Genomic DNA, 16341 nt, shown 5'->3' with positions numbered 1-16341 from the left:
AAATGGGCACACCCTTTTATTTTTAATTTTTTTACTTTTTGCAGTTTTTGGCTGGGGCTGGGTTTGAACCTGCCACCTCCAGCATATGGGTCCAGCACCCTACTCCTTTGAGCCACAAGCGCCACCCTAAGCAGGGCCATTCCTGACAACAGCTTTTAAAACTCTGGAGAAACGCCTGTTTATTTCCCACCGCGGGTCTTGTCCCATCTCACGAATTGCCAGTCTGGCTCCATTCTTCAATACTGAAATCCAGCTATATTTTAAATTTCTCTAGTGGGGAATCTCCTTGGTGTTGCCCTCTGTATCTGAGATGCCAGAATAAAAAATCAGGCTATTATTTACCTGGAATCTTCAAATACATGAATTTAATCTAATTGTGATATTCTGAAAAATGTATCTTGAGGCCCTTGGGTATACTTTTAATTTAGGGAAAAAAAAGAAAAAAATTATTATAGCCTTTCTTAATAATCTCCAAAGTAGCTAGATAAATTTGCCTTTTCTCCTCTAATATTTTCATGTAAATCAATCTCCTTGCCTCCTCCACCCTCGTTTATTGTTTTCATTTCTCTTCTGTGAAAATTTTCAATTTGTCCTTGTTGTCCTAGCAAATAAATATCAAATACAGACTTTAACAGTCCCTGGCTGTGTCTATGCAGCCACAGGGATAAGAGGCTGAGGAGTTCTTCAGTGAATTTATGCAGGGTAAACAGAAGACAAGGTAAAGTGTCGTGTAGGGGTAGGACCTGCCCACCCTGGGTCCTCTGCCTGGCACCCGGGTCACAGGAGTTGCTGTGGCAGGAAATGATTGATTTTGTTGGCAACCTCAAAGACCAAGGATGTAACCTCAAACATCCCATCTTCTTTTAATAACCCATTAGAAATCTGTCATCCATGACTTTGTTTAAATCCTTCTGAAGCTATTTTTACTCTAAGTGAACAGGACCTTCTTGTGTAATGAATTCAATGATCTTACAATCTGCCACCAGGCCCCTGCCACCTGGTTGAGTGAGAGTGACTGACTGGCTTCACCATCCAGACCAACACCCCAGTGTCTTGACCTGCCTCACTTCTACCTGGGCATTTTTGGCAGAACTAGAGTCACCAGGGAATGACTGTAACCTTTTGATTCATGTACCTCGTACATCTGGTCTCCAATTCTCTGTCATCCTTGGCTGTTTGGTTGTGAACACTTTTATTATGTACAAGATAACTTTAGGAATATATTTTTCTTGGAGAATCCAGGTAAACAAAATCTAGATAGATCCAAGAGGTTTTGTATTTGTTTGTTTTGTTTCTTTTTTAAGATTTAAATTTATTATGATGTGCAGTGAGGGGCTATGCTACCTCAAATGTACAAAAACCTAGGAACTCCTCCCTCCTGCTAATAATTCTAGGGCTCTATACATGAGAGCTTTCACATCCAAAGCCTTAGTAACCAAGGCTTCTTTGAAATCTAGTCTTTAATCACCTTACCGGCCTCTTTCCCTGTCCCTGGAAACTGCATTCTCATTCTACAGTGAGCTACTTATTTGCCATTCCTAGAAAATCAAGCTGAGGTCTCTGTGCCCTTGTACACGCTGTTCCCGTTGCTTACAATTACCTTTGTTAACTGTCCAACTGAACAGTTCAAAATCCAACTTCTGCATGAAGCCCCACTCCAGATGCTTTGATCTCACATAAATCATCCCTTAAACTTTAATCTCACAAACTTTTGCTCAGCTAGGCCTTTAAGTTCATTGCAATTACTTGTTATGCTTCCAACTATTTATGTAGATGATCAGTTCTTCAAGAGAGCCAGGACATCTTCTAGAAAGAACAACCTCACATACCTGAGACCACAGTAGGTAATGGGGTGAATATCTGACAGAAATATAAATGTGTGGGAGAATAAATGACAAAGTGGTAAGAGATTTCTATAAAAAAAACTCAGCTCACTCTCATGTACACCTGTGTACACACATACACACCATGCAATCGTGCAGAAACCACATGTGCACACACACCACACTCACAACACACACACAAGACCGGGGAACTGGAGGGAGGTGGAGGCGGGATAAATTTGCAGGTGTAACTCCTCTGCCACAACAAATCATCCATTTGCACCTTTTTGCATTAATGTCCTTGATCAATTTTCCTCCTCGTCTGAAAGTCATGAATGCTTATTGCTACTTTTCTCCTGGTACATTAACCTTGCTTTGCCATGAAGGAATTTGTTTTAAGTACTGCTGGCCTAGGGTTTGGTTGTTCTACTTCAAAAGGATGTGCAGCTATTTTAATGTATGCAGTGCAAGGATGTGAAGTGACAAACATAAATCTCCACACGTGGGCTGCTTACCTCCACTTCGGGAACATTAAATAAAGTATTCAGAAAAATCAGGCCTACCATTGATTTTTCCATAATACCCCAGTACGTATCATTAGTTGGCAATCTGTCAGACAGTTTTCAATTCGAGTGACGGTCTTCACAGTCAAACCAATTCCGATTAATTTTGTGAGAATCATTTAAAGAAACATGACATCAGATCCTTGATTTAAAGCAAGATGTATGGCATCTTCCACTTTTCACTTATCTTGTCATTTTAGGAGGAGAAATGCAGTCATTTGTCTGGCGCTTTTTTGTATTGTATACATATAAACACGCTGCTTATCACTCCTGGTTCCATTATCCTCAAGATAGTCACTTTTTTTTTCTCCCCCTAACAGTTGCTCTGTTATTTTATTAGTGTCCAAAATGAGACCTCATAGACAGTGATGATCATAGAATAATGGAAATTAGAGATGGAAATGACAGATTGGGTCTCTTTGTCTATTTCCTGGGGCTAATGTTCCTGTCGGTCTGTAAACTCAGTGCTTTAGCCTGTCTTGTTTTAAATGACACCAAGGCTGGAGCTTCCACCATTTCCCTTGAGGCCCATGTCTACATCCTAAGACTGTCTCTACATCCAGCCAGAGGGAATGATGAAGGGTTATGAAATTACCAAGCAAAGTCAGGCCTATCTTTGCATGATCTGTCTACAAGGCTAGGGATGTGGAGGCTTGAGCAATTAGCCACCAAATCCAATCACTGCAGAGAGCCAGCCTGGATCATTCAGGGCAAAATGGAAATGATGTTTTGTTGCTGTTTTCTTTGGCAGCCTGTTTATAGACCAAGAGCTGAGGGGTGCTTATCCATTATCCTTTACACCATTTTACTCAGTAGGAATCCTAGTCAACTGAGATTCTCACTATCCTATGAGCTCCCCCATAACCTGAGGGTGAGGGCACTTGGGAGAATTAAATAGCCAAAGGCATTCGATAACAGACCACCGCATATATGTTTACCCTTCTACAAATCCCTTCCTCTACATTTTGTGGCTTGCCTCTCTGATAGAGATCTCAAATTCAGTCCAAACTGAGCAATCTTTCATTTCCCTCCACAGAAAAAAATTTCATGGCATTTTGACTTCCTCAAGTTTTCTGACCTGTGACTCAGATTTCCTTTTCCTAACTTCATTCTCTCTTGTCCTTATCCCTCAACTTCAACCCGTTCCAGAACATTTGCCCTCTTCCAGCATCTACGGGCATCTATCATTCCTTGACTTAGTCATCAGCTGGCTAAGTTCTCAGAGTTGAGTTCTTCTATTCCTTTATCATAAATCACTCCCTTAGGCTCTTCAATCATTTTTATTGCTCTTCTCCAAACTCTCACCCATTTGTCACCATATTTATTGCTTTGAGACTCTGGAATTACATTCACTATTCTAGGTTTGGACTCATCAGCATCACATAGAAGAGGCTGATCACTGACCGCAGGGATGTGAGCCCTCTACAGAAATGTCTGAAATGACATTGGTTTCTTTTTCCCCACCTGTCAGGCTGCAAACACATATCTAATTTGCAGTCCAAGGCATTATGCTAAGATGTCTTTTGCCTTGATTTCTTTCTAATTTTCCCTGTAGCAGCACTTGTTAGTGTTAGTTAGCATTTATTTATCCCTTTCACCTCTCACCCTCCTTCACGACCTACCCAGTGAGGAAAATAAGCTCTTGGCTTCCAAAAAGACAAGAGAAAGTTGATTTTAAAAAACAATGGAAGGGCCAGGCATGGTGGTTCAAACTTATAATCCTAGCACTTTGGGAGGCTGAGGCAGAAGGATGGCTTGAGACCAGGAGTTTGAGATTAGCCTAAGCAATGGCATGAGACCCCACCTTTAAAAAAAATACAAAAATAGGGCCAGGTGCAGTGGCTGACTCCTATAATCCTAACATTCTGGAGGCCAAGGAGAATGGATATCTTGAGCTCAGAAGTTTGAGACCAGCCTGAGCAAGAGCATGACCTCGCCTCTAAAAATAGCTGGGCATTGTGGAGGGCACCTGTAGCCCCAGCTACTGGAGAAGCTGAGGCAAGAGGATTGCTTAAGCCCAAGAGACTGAGTTTGTTGTGGGCTATGATGCCAGGGCACTCCATCCAGAGTGACAAAGTAAGACATTGTCTGAAAAAAAAAAAAGAAAAGAAAAATAGAAAAATTAGTCAGGTGTGGTGGTGCATGCCTGTAGAATCAGCCACTGGGGCATCTGAGGCAGAAGGAGCTTGAGCCCAGGGAAATGAAGGGGCAGTAAGCTATGATGATGCCACTGTACTCCTGCCTGGGTGACAGAGCAAGTCTGCCTCAAAAATAACAAAAAAAAAAAAAGCAGCGAAGGTGGATAATGGTGGTGGCTGCACAACAATGTGAGCGCACTAATGCCACTGAATTACACAGTTATAAAAATGGTAAAAATGGTCCATTTTATGTTATATATTTTTATCCCAATAAAAACATCCTAAAATGTAAAAAGTAAAACAGGAATAGATAAAGTGACTACTTTACCCAGTCATGCATGCCTGGCGGAAAGCAAAAGTCTTACAGGGAAATGGTAATTGGAGATCAGGCAAAAATACTCTGTTCCTTAGCAGGGAGCCCTCCTTTAGTCTTTGCATGTCACCCCTGCTGACAGTCCTGGTGAAAACAAGTTTCTGCTCCTGTCACTCTCGCAAAGCTCGTCAGGCTCTGGGAGACCTGCACTACAGTCTGAGTGTGTGTCTCCAACAAAATCATCAGCTAAATTCTGCCTGTGGAATCCTCGTGGCTGGCAGTGGTGTGAAGAGAGAGAGAGGGACAGCTTGATTTTCAGAGCCCAGCTGGAGGCTGCGGGGCTGCGAGTCAGAGGCATCATCTCTTGACTCGTAAATGGAGAAAACGATGATACGGACGTCACTGGAAGGGTATAAATATGGAAAGACACTGTGACATTTTTACCCATTGACTGTTCAGAATAAGCCACCCTTCAGTTCTCTCCATGCGGTTGCTCCCCATCACATCTGTGTGGGGAGCGGTGACATGTAGGAACCGGCTTGCTCGCCATCCCTCACTTACCCCTGGTTGGTCCCCCATTCATTCCGAATGCAAAGGTGCTTGTGTACAGGATCCTTCATGTAACCTTCATAGCAGAGGCACTCCCCTTAGAAGCAGGGTAAGGAGGAAGAAAGAGAAACATGAATGAATTGATTAACGCATCTGCATTTGAGAAGAGTCATATCTTTAGAAAGCACCTATTTATACGTCCTCTATGAGCACAAAGACCAACAGTTCTTTGAAGGAAGTGATTTTTTCATCTTTATTTTCTCAATGCCCAGTGTACTGCCAGGCACCAACTAGGTGATCAATAATGTTTACAGACTGCATAAGTGACTTATTTTGTCAAATACTTCTAAGAATCTTGAAAAGTAGGTATTATGAGCTCTGTTATTCTTAGGAGGAAAGCTGAGGCTTGGAAAAAATGAAGGACTTGTTGAAAGCTTCTAAGTGGCAGAGTTAATATCTGAAGCTATGTCTGTCTGTTTTATCCATGCTGCTGGCCCACAGAATAGCTACTATATTTAGAGGAAGCCACTTACACCTATTACGGTTTTAGAGGAACTCTGGATTTTAGTGTTTAAGTGAAAATGGCTCATTATTAATATCTTTGAGCTGATAAACAAGAGGACCTCTACACTCCTATATTTGTTTTAGGGTATTTCTCGGCTTCATTATCATTGGTTACTTCATTAGTATGCCACGAACCCTCTGCAATTGTAGGCAAAACCGTATACATGTGTATATGCATTTTTCTGAAGCAAGGTTCTATAAAATTCATCTAATTTACAAGCAAATCCAAGATCCCCCAAGGGATGAGGTTAAGACTCATTGGTCTAGTTAGTATTGATCTTGAAGAAGATTGTTGCTGCTTCCTTATGCAAAGCTGTTGAGTCCAGTTACACTAAAGCACTGTTTTTCACTCCTGTAATATCTGGTCATTTTATTCATAACCAGTGAAAGAACAGAATGTGACTTACTGAAATTTGTACGTAACAAAGGGGCCGTGCCTAAGGAGACAATGGGCATACCATTTCTTTCTCTTTCAAGGAAGAGAGGCTTAAAAAGGATATAAGTAGAATAATAGCTGTTTTCTCTTTCTGAAAATAAAACCCAATAAAAATGAAGTGAAGGGCCCTCAAAGGATAGGGTCTTGGCAAGGGATTAGTTTTAGCATCTTAGTTCAACCATTTATTTCGAGATCAACCTTTAAGCTACTGTCCATCAGAGCCTCACTTACCAGGTCACTCCCATTTTCATCCCCCAACCTGCTCGGCTCAATGTGCTGGAGAGGGGAGTGAAAATGAGTAACTTCCTAATTGGTAAAAAATCCATAGGGAGTATTAGAATAGTCTAGAATTACGGCTTCCATGCAGGCTGAATTCCCAGTGGCCTCAAATTTACTGACTTTGGTGGTACTTAGCTACATTGAGAAGTGGTTGGGAAACTCTGAGTCAAACCTAAGAAAACACCGCTTGGAATTAGGTGGCTGGTATGGCTGGGGGATGGAGGCTCTTTCTCTGATAAAATGAAAGGTAAAAAAAGGCAAGAACAGGGAAGGCAAGAAAAGGAAGGGCCGGGAGCCTGGCTTCACAGCTTCTCAGTTCCGGAGAAAGCATGGACACTAGATAATCAGTTACCCTCTATAGACAGGCCTTTGTTAAATAGTAAATAACAGAAAATAAATTAATTAGAAAGTCTGCCCTGCATGTTCAGATTATGTACCTTTACCCTAAATGTGCAACATCTAGGCCAGTGAATACATCAAGGGCTCAACTCTGCTTCGCCCTTAAAAGATATTGTCCTGATGGACAATTAGCCATGGGCAAATACTTAAAAAAAAAAAAAAACCCAGGCAGCAGTCTTAGGAGGTTGTCAAACCCATTGCTTGGACTCTTAGAATGGTTTTGGCTGGACGCCTTGTCTACAATTAAGGATTGACAAAAAGGAGTCCTCTTCCACATCTGACAGCCAGTTACCACAAAACATGCAAAAATCAATGCAGTCACAACTCAAAGAGTTCAAGCAGAGCCCTGGTTTCCTACCCAGGGCTGTAGCCTCCATTTGGGCAGCACATTCACCTCCTCACGTTGCCTTCGCAGCCCTTATCTCCTCATGAGGCTTCCCTCCTTCATTACCACGTGGGGACACACTGCCAACAACTGATAAAGCTTTTCTCCACAAAATGGCACATGCAGCCCCAAGTCCGAGAAGCAGAGAAAATTTTCAAACCTATCATGCTGGAGTTTGAGAATCTCTAAAAATGTACCCCTCAAAACATCCTCACTCCCGGAAACCAACAAACTTCCCTTGTCTGTAATTCCTCTACAAAACCGGTTTGGCCATCCCCACAGAAAGGAGTTCAGACTTGATGAGGAAAGTTGCTATGGTAACCAACTGCTAAATCTTGACTTTAAGAGGGGTTTCATGCAAGCACAGGCTCCGACTGTTAGCTGTGAATTTTAAAGACCCCACAAGGGTGTTGGATGCCCTCCTAAGCTAGAAGTGTTACAGTCTCCGCATCTGCTGCGACAGATGGTGGGGAACACATGAGGCGCCGACTCCGTGGTGGTGTATATGGGAATCCAACGGAGAGACGACGTGCCACGGCACAGAAGTGCCCAGCCAGGAGAGAGTGTGCCCTGCGGGAGGCACACAGGCAACCATACTGCCAGGGAGGACAGCCCCTGAGAGCCGGTTGGTGCAGGGTCTGGAGACAGCTACACTTGATTGGTCCTTGGTGCCCCAAAGGCATATGCCTGGAGGTACCTCATGTGTTGGTACCTTTGGTCACTCCCCATTCCACAGCCAAAGGGCTGAGACACACATCCTTCCCAAGGACTAAAGGAAGACCTTGAAGCTGGGCTTCAAGACACGCCTGGGCTCATTCCAATGTCCTTCATAAAGTAAATGCAGATTGGGGCCCAAAACCCTGAGTCAGCTCTAAATTTCAGGTATTGCTTGTCTTTTATTAAATGGAATTGGGTGTGCTCCTCTACAAAGGGCAGGCTTTGCAAGACATCTGGGCTCAGGTAGTATCTAATTGCCTAGTCTCTCTCCCCTTGGAGACATCAGGGAAAAAGTAGTCCCAGGGTCAAACGACCCTCTCACAACTATGGGAGGGAACACGAGACAGGTACTAGCAATGTATCCTTATGGGAGGAGAGGAGAGGAGCAATGTATCCTTATGGGAGGAGAGGAGAGGAAAGTCACTGAAGTGAGTCTGGAATGAGTGGGCAATCCACTGTCAAATCAGATTCCAAAAACCCAGGGAAGATGAGAGAGAGAGAGAGATTGATTTGCATTGAGGGCAAACTTTCTAACACCACCAAAGCCAGAGGCAGGCAAAGGGAAGGCAGGCTGGATGGAGGCTGACATGCAGGTCCGATGCCCCTCAGTGGGTTCACATGTGTCCATGTGGTTGGGTCTGGCCCATGGAAAAACCTGAGATAGAAGGGATTTCAGTCACCATCTTAGATGGAGATTAAAACTTAATTTAGCTTGAAAGCCTATGTTCCTTAGAGAATCATAAAAGCTACATATCAAGAAAAGGCCAAAAAGGGTCCGTGGCCAGGATTGATGAGCATTATGAAATGAAGCAGGTGTGTGAGGCTTCTGCAGCTGTCCATATGGCAGAACAAAGGGCAGGAACAGTGGAGAGAGAAGTCAAAGAAACTAGGCAGTCTGAGTTTCCCTCAAAAAATAAAAATATCACATAAACATACTACCACAAGGCTAGGCACGGTGGCTCATGCCTATAAACCCAGCACTCTGGGATACTGAGGCAGGTGGATTGCTTGAGCTCAGGAGTTTGAGATCAGCCTGAGCAAGAGTGAGACCCTGTCTCTAAAAAACAGCCAGGCCCCGTGGCGGGTGCCTATAGTCCCAGCTACTCAGGAGGCTGAGGCAAGAGGATTATTTGAGCCCAAGAGTTTGAGGTTGCTGTGAACTATGACACCATGACACTTTATCCAGGGCAACTAAGTGAACCATTGTCTCAAAAAAATAAATCAAAAAAACAAAAAAACAAAAACGTACAACCATAACAACATCCCTTAGAAAGTGCAAGAAAAGTACTTTCTGGCTGGACCCAGAGGGGGCGAAATCATATAGCCTTAATCTTTTGCTGCTGGCCCAACTTGACCAGAGATATACTGTGGGTTATAAACTCAAGAATCTGGGAAAGGGTGTCAGTGTACAGTGGGCAAAGGGCTTCATTCTTCCACTTAGAAGCAGAACAATTCTAAGCCTCCCAGCCTGGTTCCCTTCCTGGGGCGTGAGCAATGGAAGTTCCTTTCATACTCCTCAGAAGTGTGAGTTATTATTTTTTATTATGGGTTAACATGAGGGTACACAAGATTAGGTTATATTATTTGCATTTGTAAAGTCCAAAGTCTGAGTTGTTGTTGAGTTCTTCAACCAGGAGGTGTGCTATTTACCCAACATTGTACCGGAGAGGTGGGAACTAATGGATTCCTCTCCTCTCTCCCTCTCCCCCTTCTTGAATATGTGTTTTTCTCTTTGTGGGCCTATAGTTGTTGGTCAACTATTTTTAGATTAATAACAAGTACATGGGATGCACGCTTTGTCATTCTTGAGATACTTAGGAGAATGTTCTCCAAATCTTTCTAGGCAAATTCAAAAGATGCAAAGTCTCCATCTTTTTATGGCTGAATACTATTCCAAGGAGTATGAGTTTTGAGTTGGGCAGCCTGAGCATGAAATCTGGCTCAGCCATTAACTTGGCAAGTGACTTTGGGCAAATTTGTCAACATCTCTGTAAAATAGGTGTAGTGTGAAGTTCCCATTACAAAGCATAAGTAGAGCTCAGTGCTTGTCACATTACCAGCTCTCAATAAATATGACTCATCCTTATTTTTCTGAAAACCATGTTTTCAAACATCTCCCCCGGGAAGGGCACTGTGGAGCTGGAACCCAAGATGCTTTCTGAGGTTGTCAGTGGGGAGGCTAACCCACACGCATCTAGAGTCTCCCAACCAACAAGAGCTAAGAACACAGCTGGTCACAGGTCCAGACTGTTAGAAGAGGGTCATAGAATTCAGCGGAACATTGGAAATAGCAGATAAACCCTGGAGTTCAAGGCCACCATTTCTCAGGGACATCCAGATTCAAATCAGAAAGTCTGTGGACCCTTGATGACTAGAAGAGCATTTGTTAGCGCTATGTGACAGGCACTGGGCTCAGAGCTGCACTGGGCTCAGAGCTGCAGGTACACTACAGCCCTCCAGATACGTGTTGCTAGAATCCAGATGTAGAGGCGGCTGGGATGGAAAGCGGAGCAGCAGGCTCCCTCCAGCTCTATTCTTCCACAGATTCTGACACATCTTTAGAAGGTCTATAAATTGGGCCTGGAAATCGGAAAAGGAACTTAACGCTTGTTCTTCTCTCTTTGTCTTTTCTCTTCTTGCTGGGTGTGTTAGTTTTCTATTGCAACAGTAAAAAAAAAAAAAAAAAAAAAAAAACTACCCTAAACTTAGTGGTTTAAAGCAATTCATCTTCTAGCTCTGTAGGCCGGAAGTCTGACATGGGTTTCAATTGGGCTAAAATCCAGGGGTCTGTAGAGTTTTGTTGATCTGTTTCTTCCTTGCCTCTTCTGGCTTCACATTCCTGGGCTGGTGCCTCCCTCCTTATCCAAAGTCTGTAAAGGCTGGTCGAGTCCTTCTGACATCCCACTTCTCTGACCTCTTCTTCTCACTTTTAGGAACCCATGTGATTACATTGGGACCATCTAGGTAATCTTCCTGTTTCAAACCCAGTTGTTCAGCAACCTCTATTCCATACACAACATTAATTCTCCTTGGCCAGGTAACACAGCATACTCACAGGTTCTGGGGAACGTGGACATCTTTGAGAGGCCATTATTCTGTCTCCTTCACCCGGCATCCCAAGCATTGTGCGGGTAATTGGTAAATACATGCTTAGCTTTGGGAGGCTCTCAGGAAGGGTGTCTGAGGAGAGCTCCACCCACACCAGAGGCTGCTTCTTCGCAGGGACTGAGCATCTGTGTTTGTGTGTTGTTTGTGTGTTTATGCACTTGCACGGATGTGTGTGTGTAAAAATGTATACAAGTGCACTTGCACAGCTCCACGCATCCATATGGGCAGACCCCTCCGCATGGCTGGGAAAGCACATGTCCCAACACTATGACATTTCCAAGTAAGCGAGCTGGAGGATTGCAAAAATAATGTCGACTTGACTTGATGCCAATTCCCACACTCAGCTCTTTGAAAGAAAGGCTCTGGGATGGAGTGTGGGAGGCGATAAAGTTTCTTGCTGATGAGTGTGTGGGATGACCACATCATCCCATGTGCGGAAAGAAGCAGGGGGAGAGGGGGGCTTTCCAATTCCAGCGTTAATGAAAATAAAAGTTTTTGCAGTTTTGTTTCTCAGCTGCTGCCCAAAATGAAGATGTTGCACCTTAGTTTCATTGTGGGGTTTGGGTTCTTATTTTTAGACTTCTTCCATGGCTTTCCAATTGGAAATTCGTTAATTGTTGCAGCTACTGGGAAGCCATTAGCAGGGGAGAGGCTTTCCAGAGTCATTTTCAGCAAGGATTAGAAATGAGACATCTGGAAGGGACTGAAGATGGGAGAGCTTAGCTATAGACAAGCCGCTTCCGAGCGCAGGGAACCGGAGTGTTTAGTAATGGCTGTTGATTAAATAGTCTTGAATGACAACTCCGTTCATTCTGACATGTCTGGAGAGATTATAACCCTACCTCTGCTCCTAGTTCATGACAGATAGAATACAGACTCTGCTTTAGGTCACTGTGGGACTTTGGACAAGTCATATAACTTCTCGAGGAATCCAAATGTTAATGTCAAGAAAAGAGGCCGTTTTTCACCAATACTCCTTGAAACATAAAACACTAATCTTTTCTTTCCACACACAATCAGAAGCACTTTCTGTTCTTTAAAACCCAAGTAGAAGTATCCAAGGTCCTCTGGAGATCATGCTTCTCTCAGCAGTGAGTTTCTCTACTGAGGCGGTCCCAAATCCTCCCAACCTAAGCCAGTTGGAGACGTAGGGTACCAGAGACCAGCTAAATTGCATGGAGAGCGCATTCTGCTGAGATTAGCTCTTTTTAATTTCTCTTGAGCAAACTAGCGTTTGGGCATGGTACACAGCCCATCTGTTTGGTTTGGTGTTTGCCTGACAGCGTGGGAGGAGCAAGCAAGTAAGCACAGTCTTAGACATCAGATGTTGAAAATGTTGTGCTTTCTTCTCCATATGCGGGCCTGGAATCACTGTGATGGGCCCACGTAAAACAAATTTAAGACCTAAGAAGGTGAACTGTAGATGTTTCAGTTACCTGCTACTCTCACAAACAGATTTAGGAAGGGCTCAGCCTCTAGTCAGATTCCTTTACCTGGATGCCTGAAGAAGAGGGGCGTGTGTGTGTGTGTGTGTGCGCAAATGCAGGCAATTGCATGCATGTGTGGTGGGGGGGCTGCACATCACATACAAAAATCTTGAAGAGTTAGCCCCTCATGCTGGCAACATTTTGCTTGGGAACTTAGATATCATTTTCTTTATTTATTGTTTTTTTTTTTTTTGATCTGAGATATTATATTATTACTCTGGGAAGGATCTACCTGTGGTACTTGATTTACTGGAAACAGGTCATTGTGGTCATTGTAGGGACTACTGTAGATGAACTCCTCTACAATGAAATTGTAATGACTGGAAATAAGAGATCTGTACTCATGGATATGTTGAAACTCAAGGAGCAATGTGAGTGCGCTAATTCACACCATATCTGAATTTGCACCCTCGCTCAGAGAAGCCCCATCTCCATTTGATAGTATAATAGACTTAAAGATGTTCATGTTCTTCGATCCAGTAATCTCTCCCTACCATTTATGTGAATAACTTCAAATGTGCTTGCGTTTATGTGCAAAGATGTTCCTTTTAATGGTATTTATAAAAATTAAAAATTTAAGGTAGCCTAAATGTCAAATACCAGGGAACTTTTTCAATGAGCTGTGACATAGACATAACAACGGAATAACAAAAGGCCATTAAAATTATGCTGTTGAGGACTATTTAGTAATTCTGAAAAACTCTCATGATGGGATGTTAGGTGAAAAAAGCAGGAAAACTCTATTCTTAGTAATGCTTCCAGGAAACCTCGAAAAATCATGCATAGAAGGGAGATTGAAAGGGAGGACATTAACATTTTAAAAGTGATTTTTCTAGGAGCTATAAATACAGATTATTATCCTTTTCTTCTATAAGCTTTTGTAAATTTTTCAAATTTTCTATAATAAACACGCATTAGTTTTGTAATCATAAACTGGCCCCAGTAACTAAATAACCAAAATGAATGACGAGTGGGCTATGGAAGCCATTCTAACATAGGCTTTCTGACTTGGGGTACAGTTAGGATCCTTCCAAGGCTTCTGCCACAAAATAACCACACAGATTTAGCAATGTACTCAGGCAGTCTACACAGCCTAGGCTCGAGATGGCAATGAATTGGTGGCCTTGGGAGGAATGGTCTGAGCTCCAGGGAGTGATTGCAAGAGACATGATCCCTCTGACAGTTACCCGCTGCCCGGTGCTCCCGCCTACCAGTTTCAGGGTCACACTGGTGTTCACAGGGGTCCAGGAGCCTCCGGGCACAAAGGTCCATGGCCCAGGGCCCACTGGAGTTCTGCTGAGAGAAGAGAACCACTTGGGCAGGGTTCAGCCAGTCACTGGCGTCCAGCTGGCTCCCCTCCAGCAAGATGAAGCGACTCCCTGCAGAGGAGAGAGGAAGATGCCTATGTGTGCCCACAGCACACGTGTCTGAGGCACTGAAGACAGAGCCTGAGACAGTCCCAGTCTGAGGATCTGTCCCGATCCAAGATCATTATTCCCAACAGTCCCAGTTTGTCATCAGCCCCAGAGCAAGGGATCAGCGGGAGGCTAGGCCATCACCTGGACTGCTGTGAGGCCTGGGACATTAGGCCCCCAGCCACACTGTCCCCCATCCCATTTCTCCAGGGTGTTCCTAAGGGACACAAGAACAGAGCGGCTCTGTGATAGCCATGGCACAGCTCCATCAGACCCAGCCACAGGCACTGGCACTCGCCCAAGGAACGGGGCCTACTGCCTGTCCCCACGTGCTGCAAGAATAGCAGCCCCTCCCACGCCACAGGAGCAGCCCCCACCTGTTTCCAGCCTTCCAGCAACGACATTAACAAGTCAATTAGGTGCTCTGGGCTTAAATGATTCAGGGACTCTCAGAACCTATATAACTCCCTCATTATATTGGGGTCCCCGTGGATGAAAGTAAATTATTGCTTCTGAGTTCTAGGCTTACAGCAAGTTACTGCAATTAGGAATTTCTCACCTGGGCATACCAAACCGAAGCATGGCTAATCCTTAAACACCTCTACTACTCCATGTAGCTTTTCCCTTCTCAAAGGCTAGGAGAATCCTGGTGTCTGCCTACCTGTAGCCAGTACGCTCTGCATTTCTCTACAAAGATAGGCGCTTATTTAAAAACAAAGATGAGAATGGGCATAAAGAGGAGGTGATCTCTTTGGTTTGTTTTTTTTAACTGGCTTTTTGAGTTCAACTGAGGGCAATCCAATTTTGTCCTAAACTTTATTTAAATTTAGTTCCCCCCACCATCACTATAGTAATAGGTAACAGTGACCTCTGGCTTTCTAACCTCTGCCCAACCTGAAAACCTTCCTTTCTAGAGGAGAAGGTCGCATCCTCGGAAGAATGGGCTCACCATCGGCGATCAGGTGCTCAGGGACGTGCAGGGTGATCTTGACAACGAGAGGGCAGCTGACGTGGGAGGAGCACACCAGGCCGATCACACAGCTAGTGATGCTGATCAGGGTCAAGGTGGTCTTGTTCACAGGACTTCGGGGAGAACCCACTGAAAGTGAAACACAAGCAAGACACATGGGGGTGAAAATCTTGGCACCGGGAGTCCAGCTTGGTCTTTTGCTGCCCAACCTAGTAAAGAGGAGAAGCAGCTGGCAGATTTAGCCCATGGAAGGAAATGTCTCTGGCTGTATGACCTCAGTGACCTTCATCCTGAACACCATGCCATCAGTTGGAGGCAGAGAAATTTTGGCAGACTGGTGGCTTTCAGGGTCAATAATGAATGGTTTGTTGATCACCGTCACTCTTCCTGAGCCAGAGTCACAAGAGAAATCATAACAAGAGGCATCCTCTCCCTCTAGTCACCTAATAGAGCTCCAAGTGCTGGTCAAGGGTGGCTGGAATGCTTTAACCCCACGCTGCATTTCCCATCAATGTTCACAGAGGGCGCTCTCCATGGAGCACTCCGGCTCCGGTGGAGCAAACTATCCCTCCAGAAGAGGCTTCCTGAGCTGGGAGTGCTTCTGCTTACTGTGTAGGAGAGCCCTACCAAGTGACTCTTCCTCTCTGGGGCCTGGAGTAAGGAAAACAAGGAATGTCTGCTCTGTATGAGTGGACGATGTTGTCACAGGAGAAAGCACCCCTCAGTCATGCAATCACTGGGGGAAACAATCGTTGCTGGGGAGTGGGAAACACTCCCGGGAAGGCGGACACAGGGACAGGGAGGACAGGGTTTGTCTGTCTGTTTGGGGGTTTAGGGTGTTTTCTGGTTTGGCTATTCAGGATTTTTGTCTGATTTTTGTGTGTGTGAGGGAGAGGATGAAATGACAGTAAGCAGAAGGACCTTATGCTTATGGAGGCAGCACAGATGCTTAAGAAAACAAGGCAACAAAATGTGTGGGTCTTGTGTTCTATGTTAATATTTATTATGGATAATGCTAAAAGACATCCATTATGGCAGGCACTGGGATAAGTGTTTTACATATAGTACTTTATTTTTAATATTGCCTTCTTTACAATAAGCCCATGAGTCTGCATAGTGACCCCCCCACAAAAGAGATAAAGCTCATTGTGATAATTAATGCACCCAGAGTGGTGACTGCGTTTCAGGCACTGGT

The 16341-nt window shown here is 44.1% G+C and overlaps 1 protein-coding gene across 1 annotated transcript in view; it reads right to left on the bottom strand.

Annotated features, from left to right (window-relative positions):
• ASTN1 (astrotactin 1) overlaps positions 1-16341 on the bottom strand; it is a 316741-nt gene that overhangs the window by 148353 nt on the left and 152047 nt on the right. Inside the window, 3 exon segments of the mRNA XM_012802586.2 lie at positions 5399-5483; positions 13973-14140; positions 15126-15275. Of these exon segments, the coding sequence (XP_012658040.1) occupies positions 5399-5483; positions 13973-14140; positions 15126-15275 (403 nt within the window).

The sequence above is a fragment of the Otolemur garnettii genome, unplaced genomic scaffold (genome assembly GCF_000181295.1).
Source record: "Otolemur garnettii isolate 467f Iridium unplaced genomic scaffold, OtoGar3 scaffold00016, whole genome shotgun sequence".
NCBI classification, from domain to species: domain Eukaryota; kingdom Metazoa; phylum Chordata; class Mammalia; order Primates; family Galagidae; genus Otolemur; species Otolemur garnettii.
The sequence above is the reverse complement of the archived record's forward strand: the minus strand, read 5'-3'. Positions and strand labels throughout refer to the sequence as shown.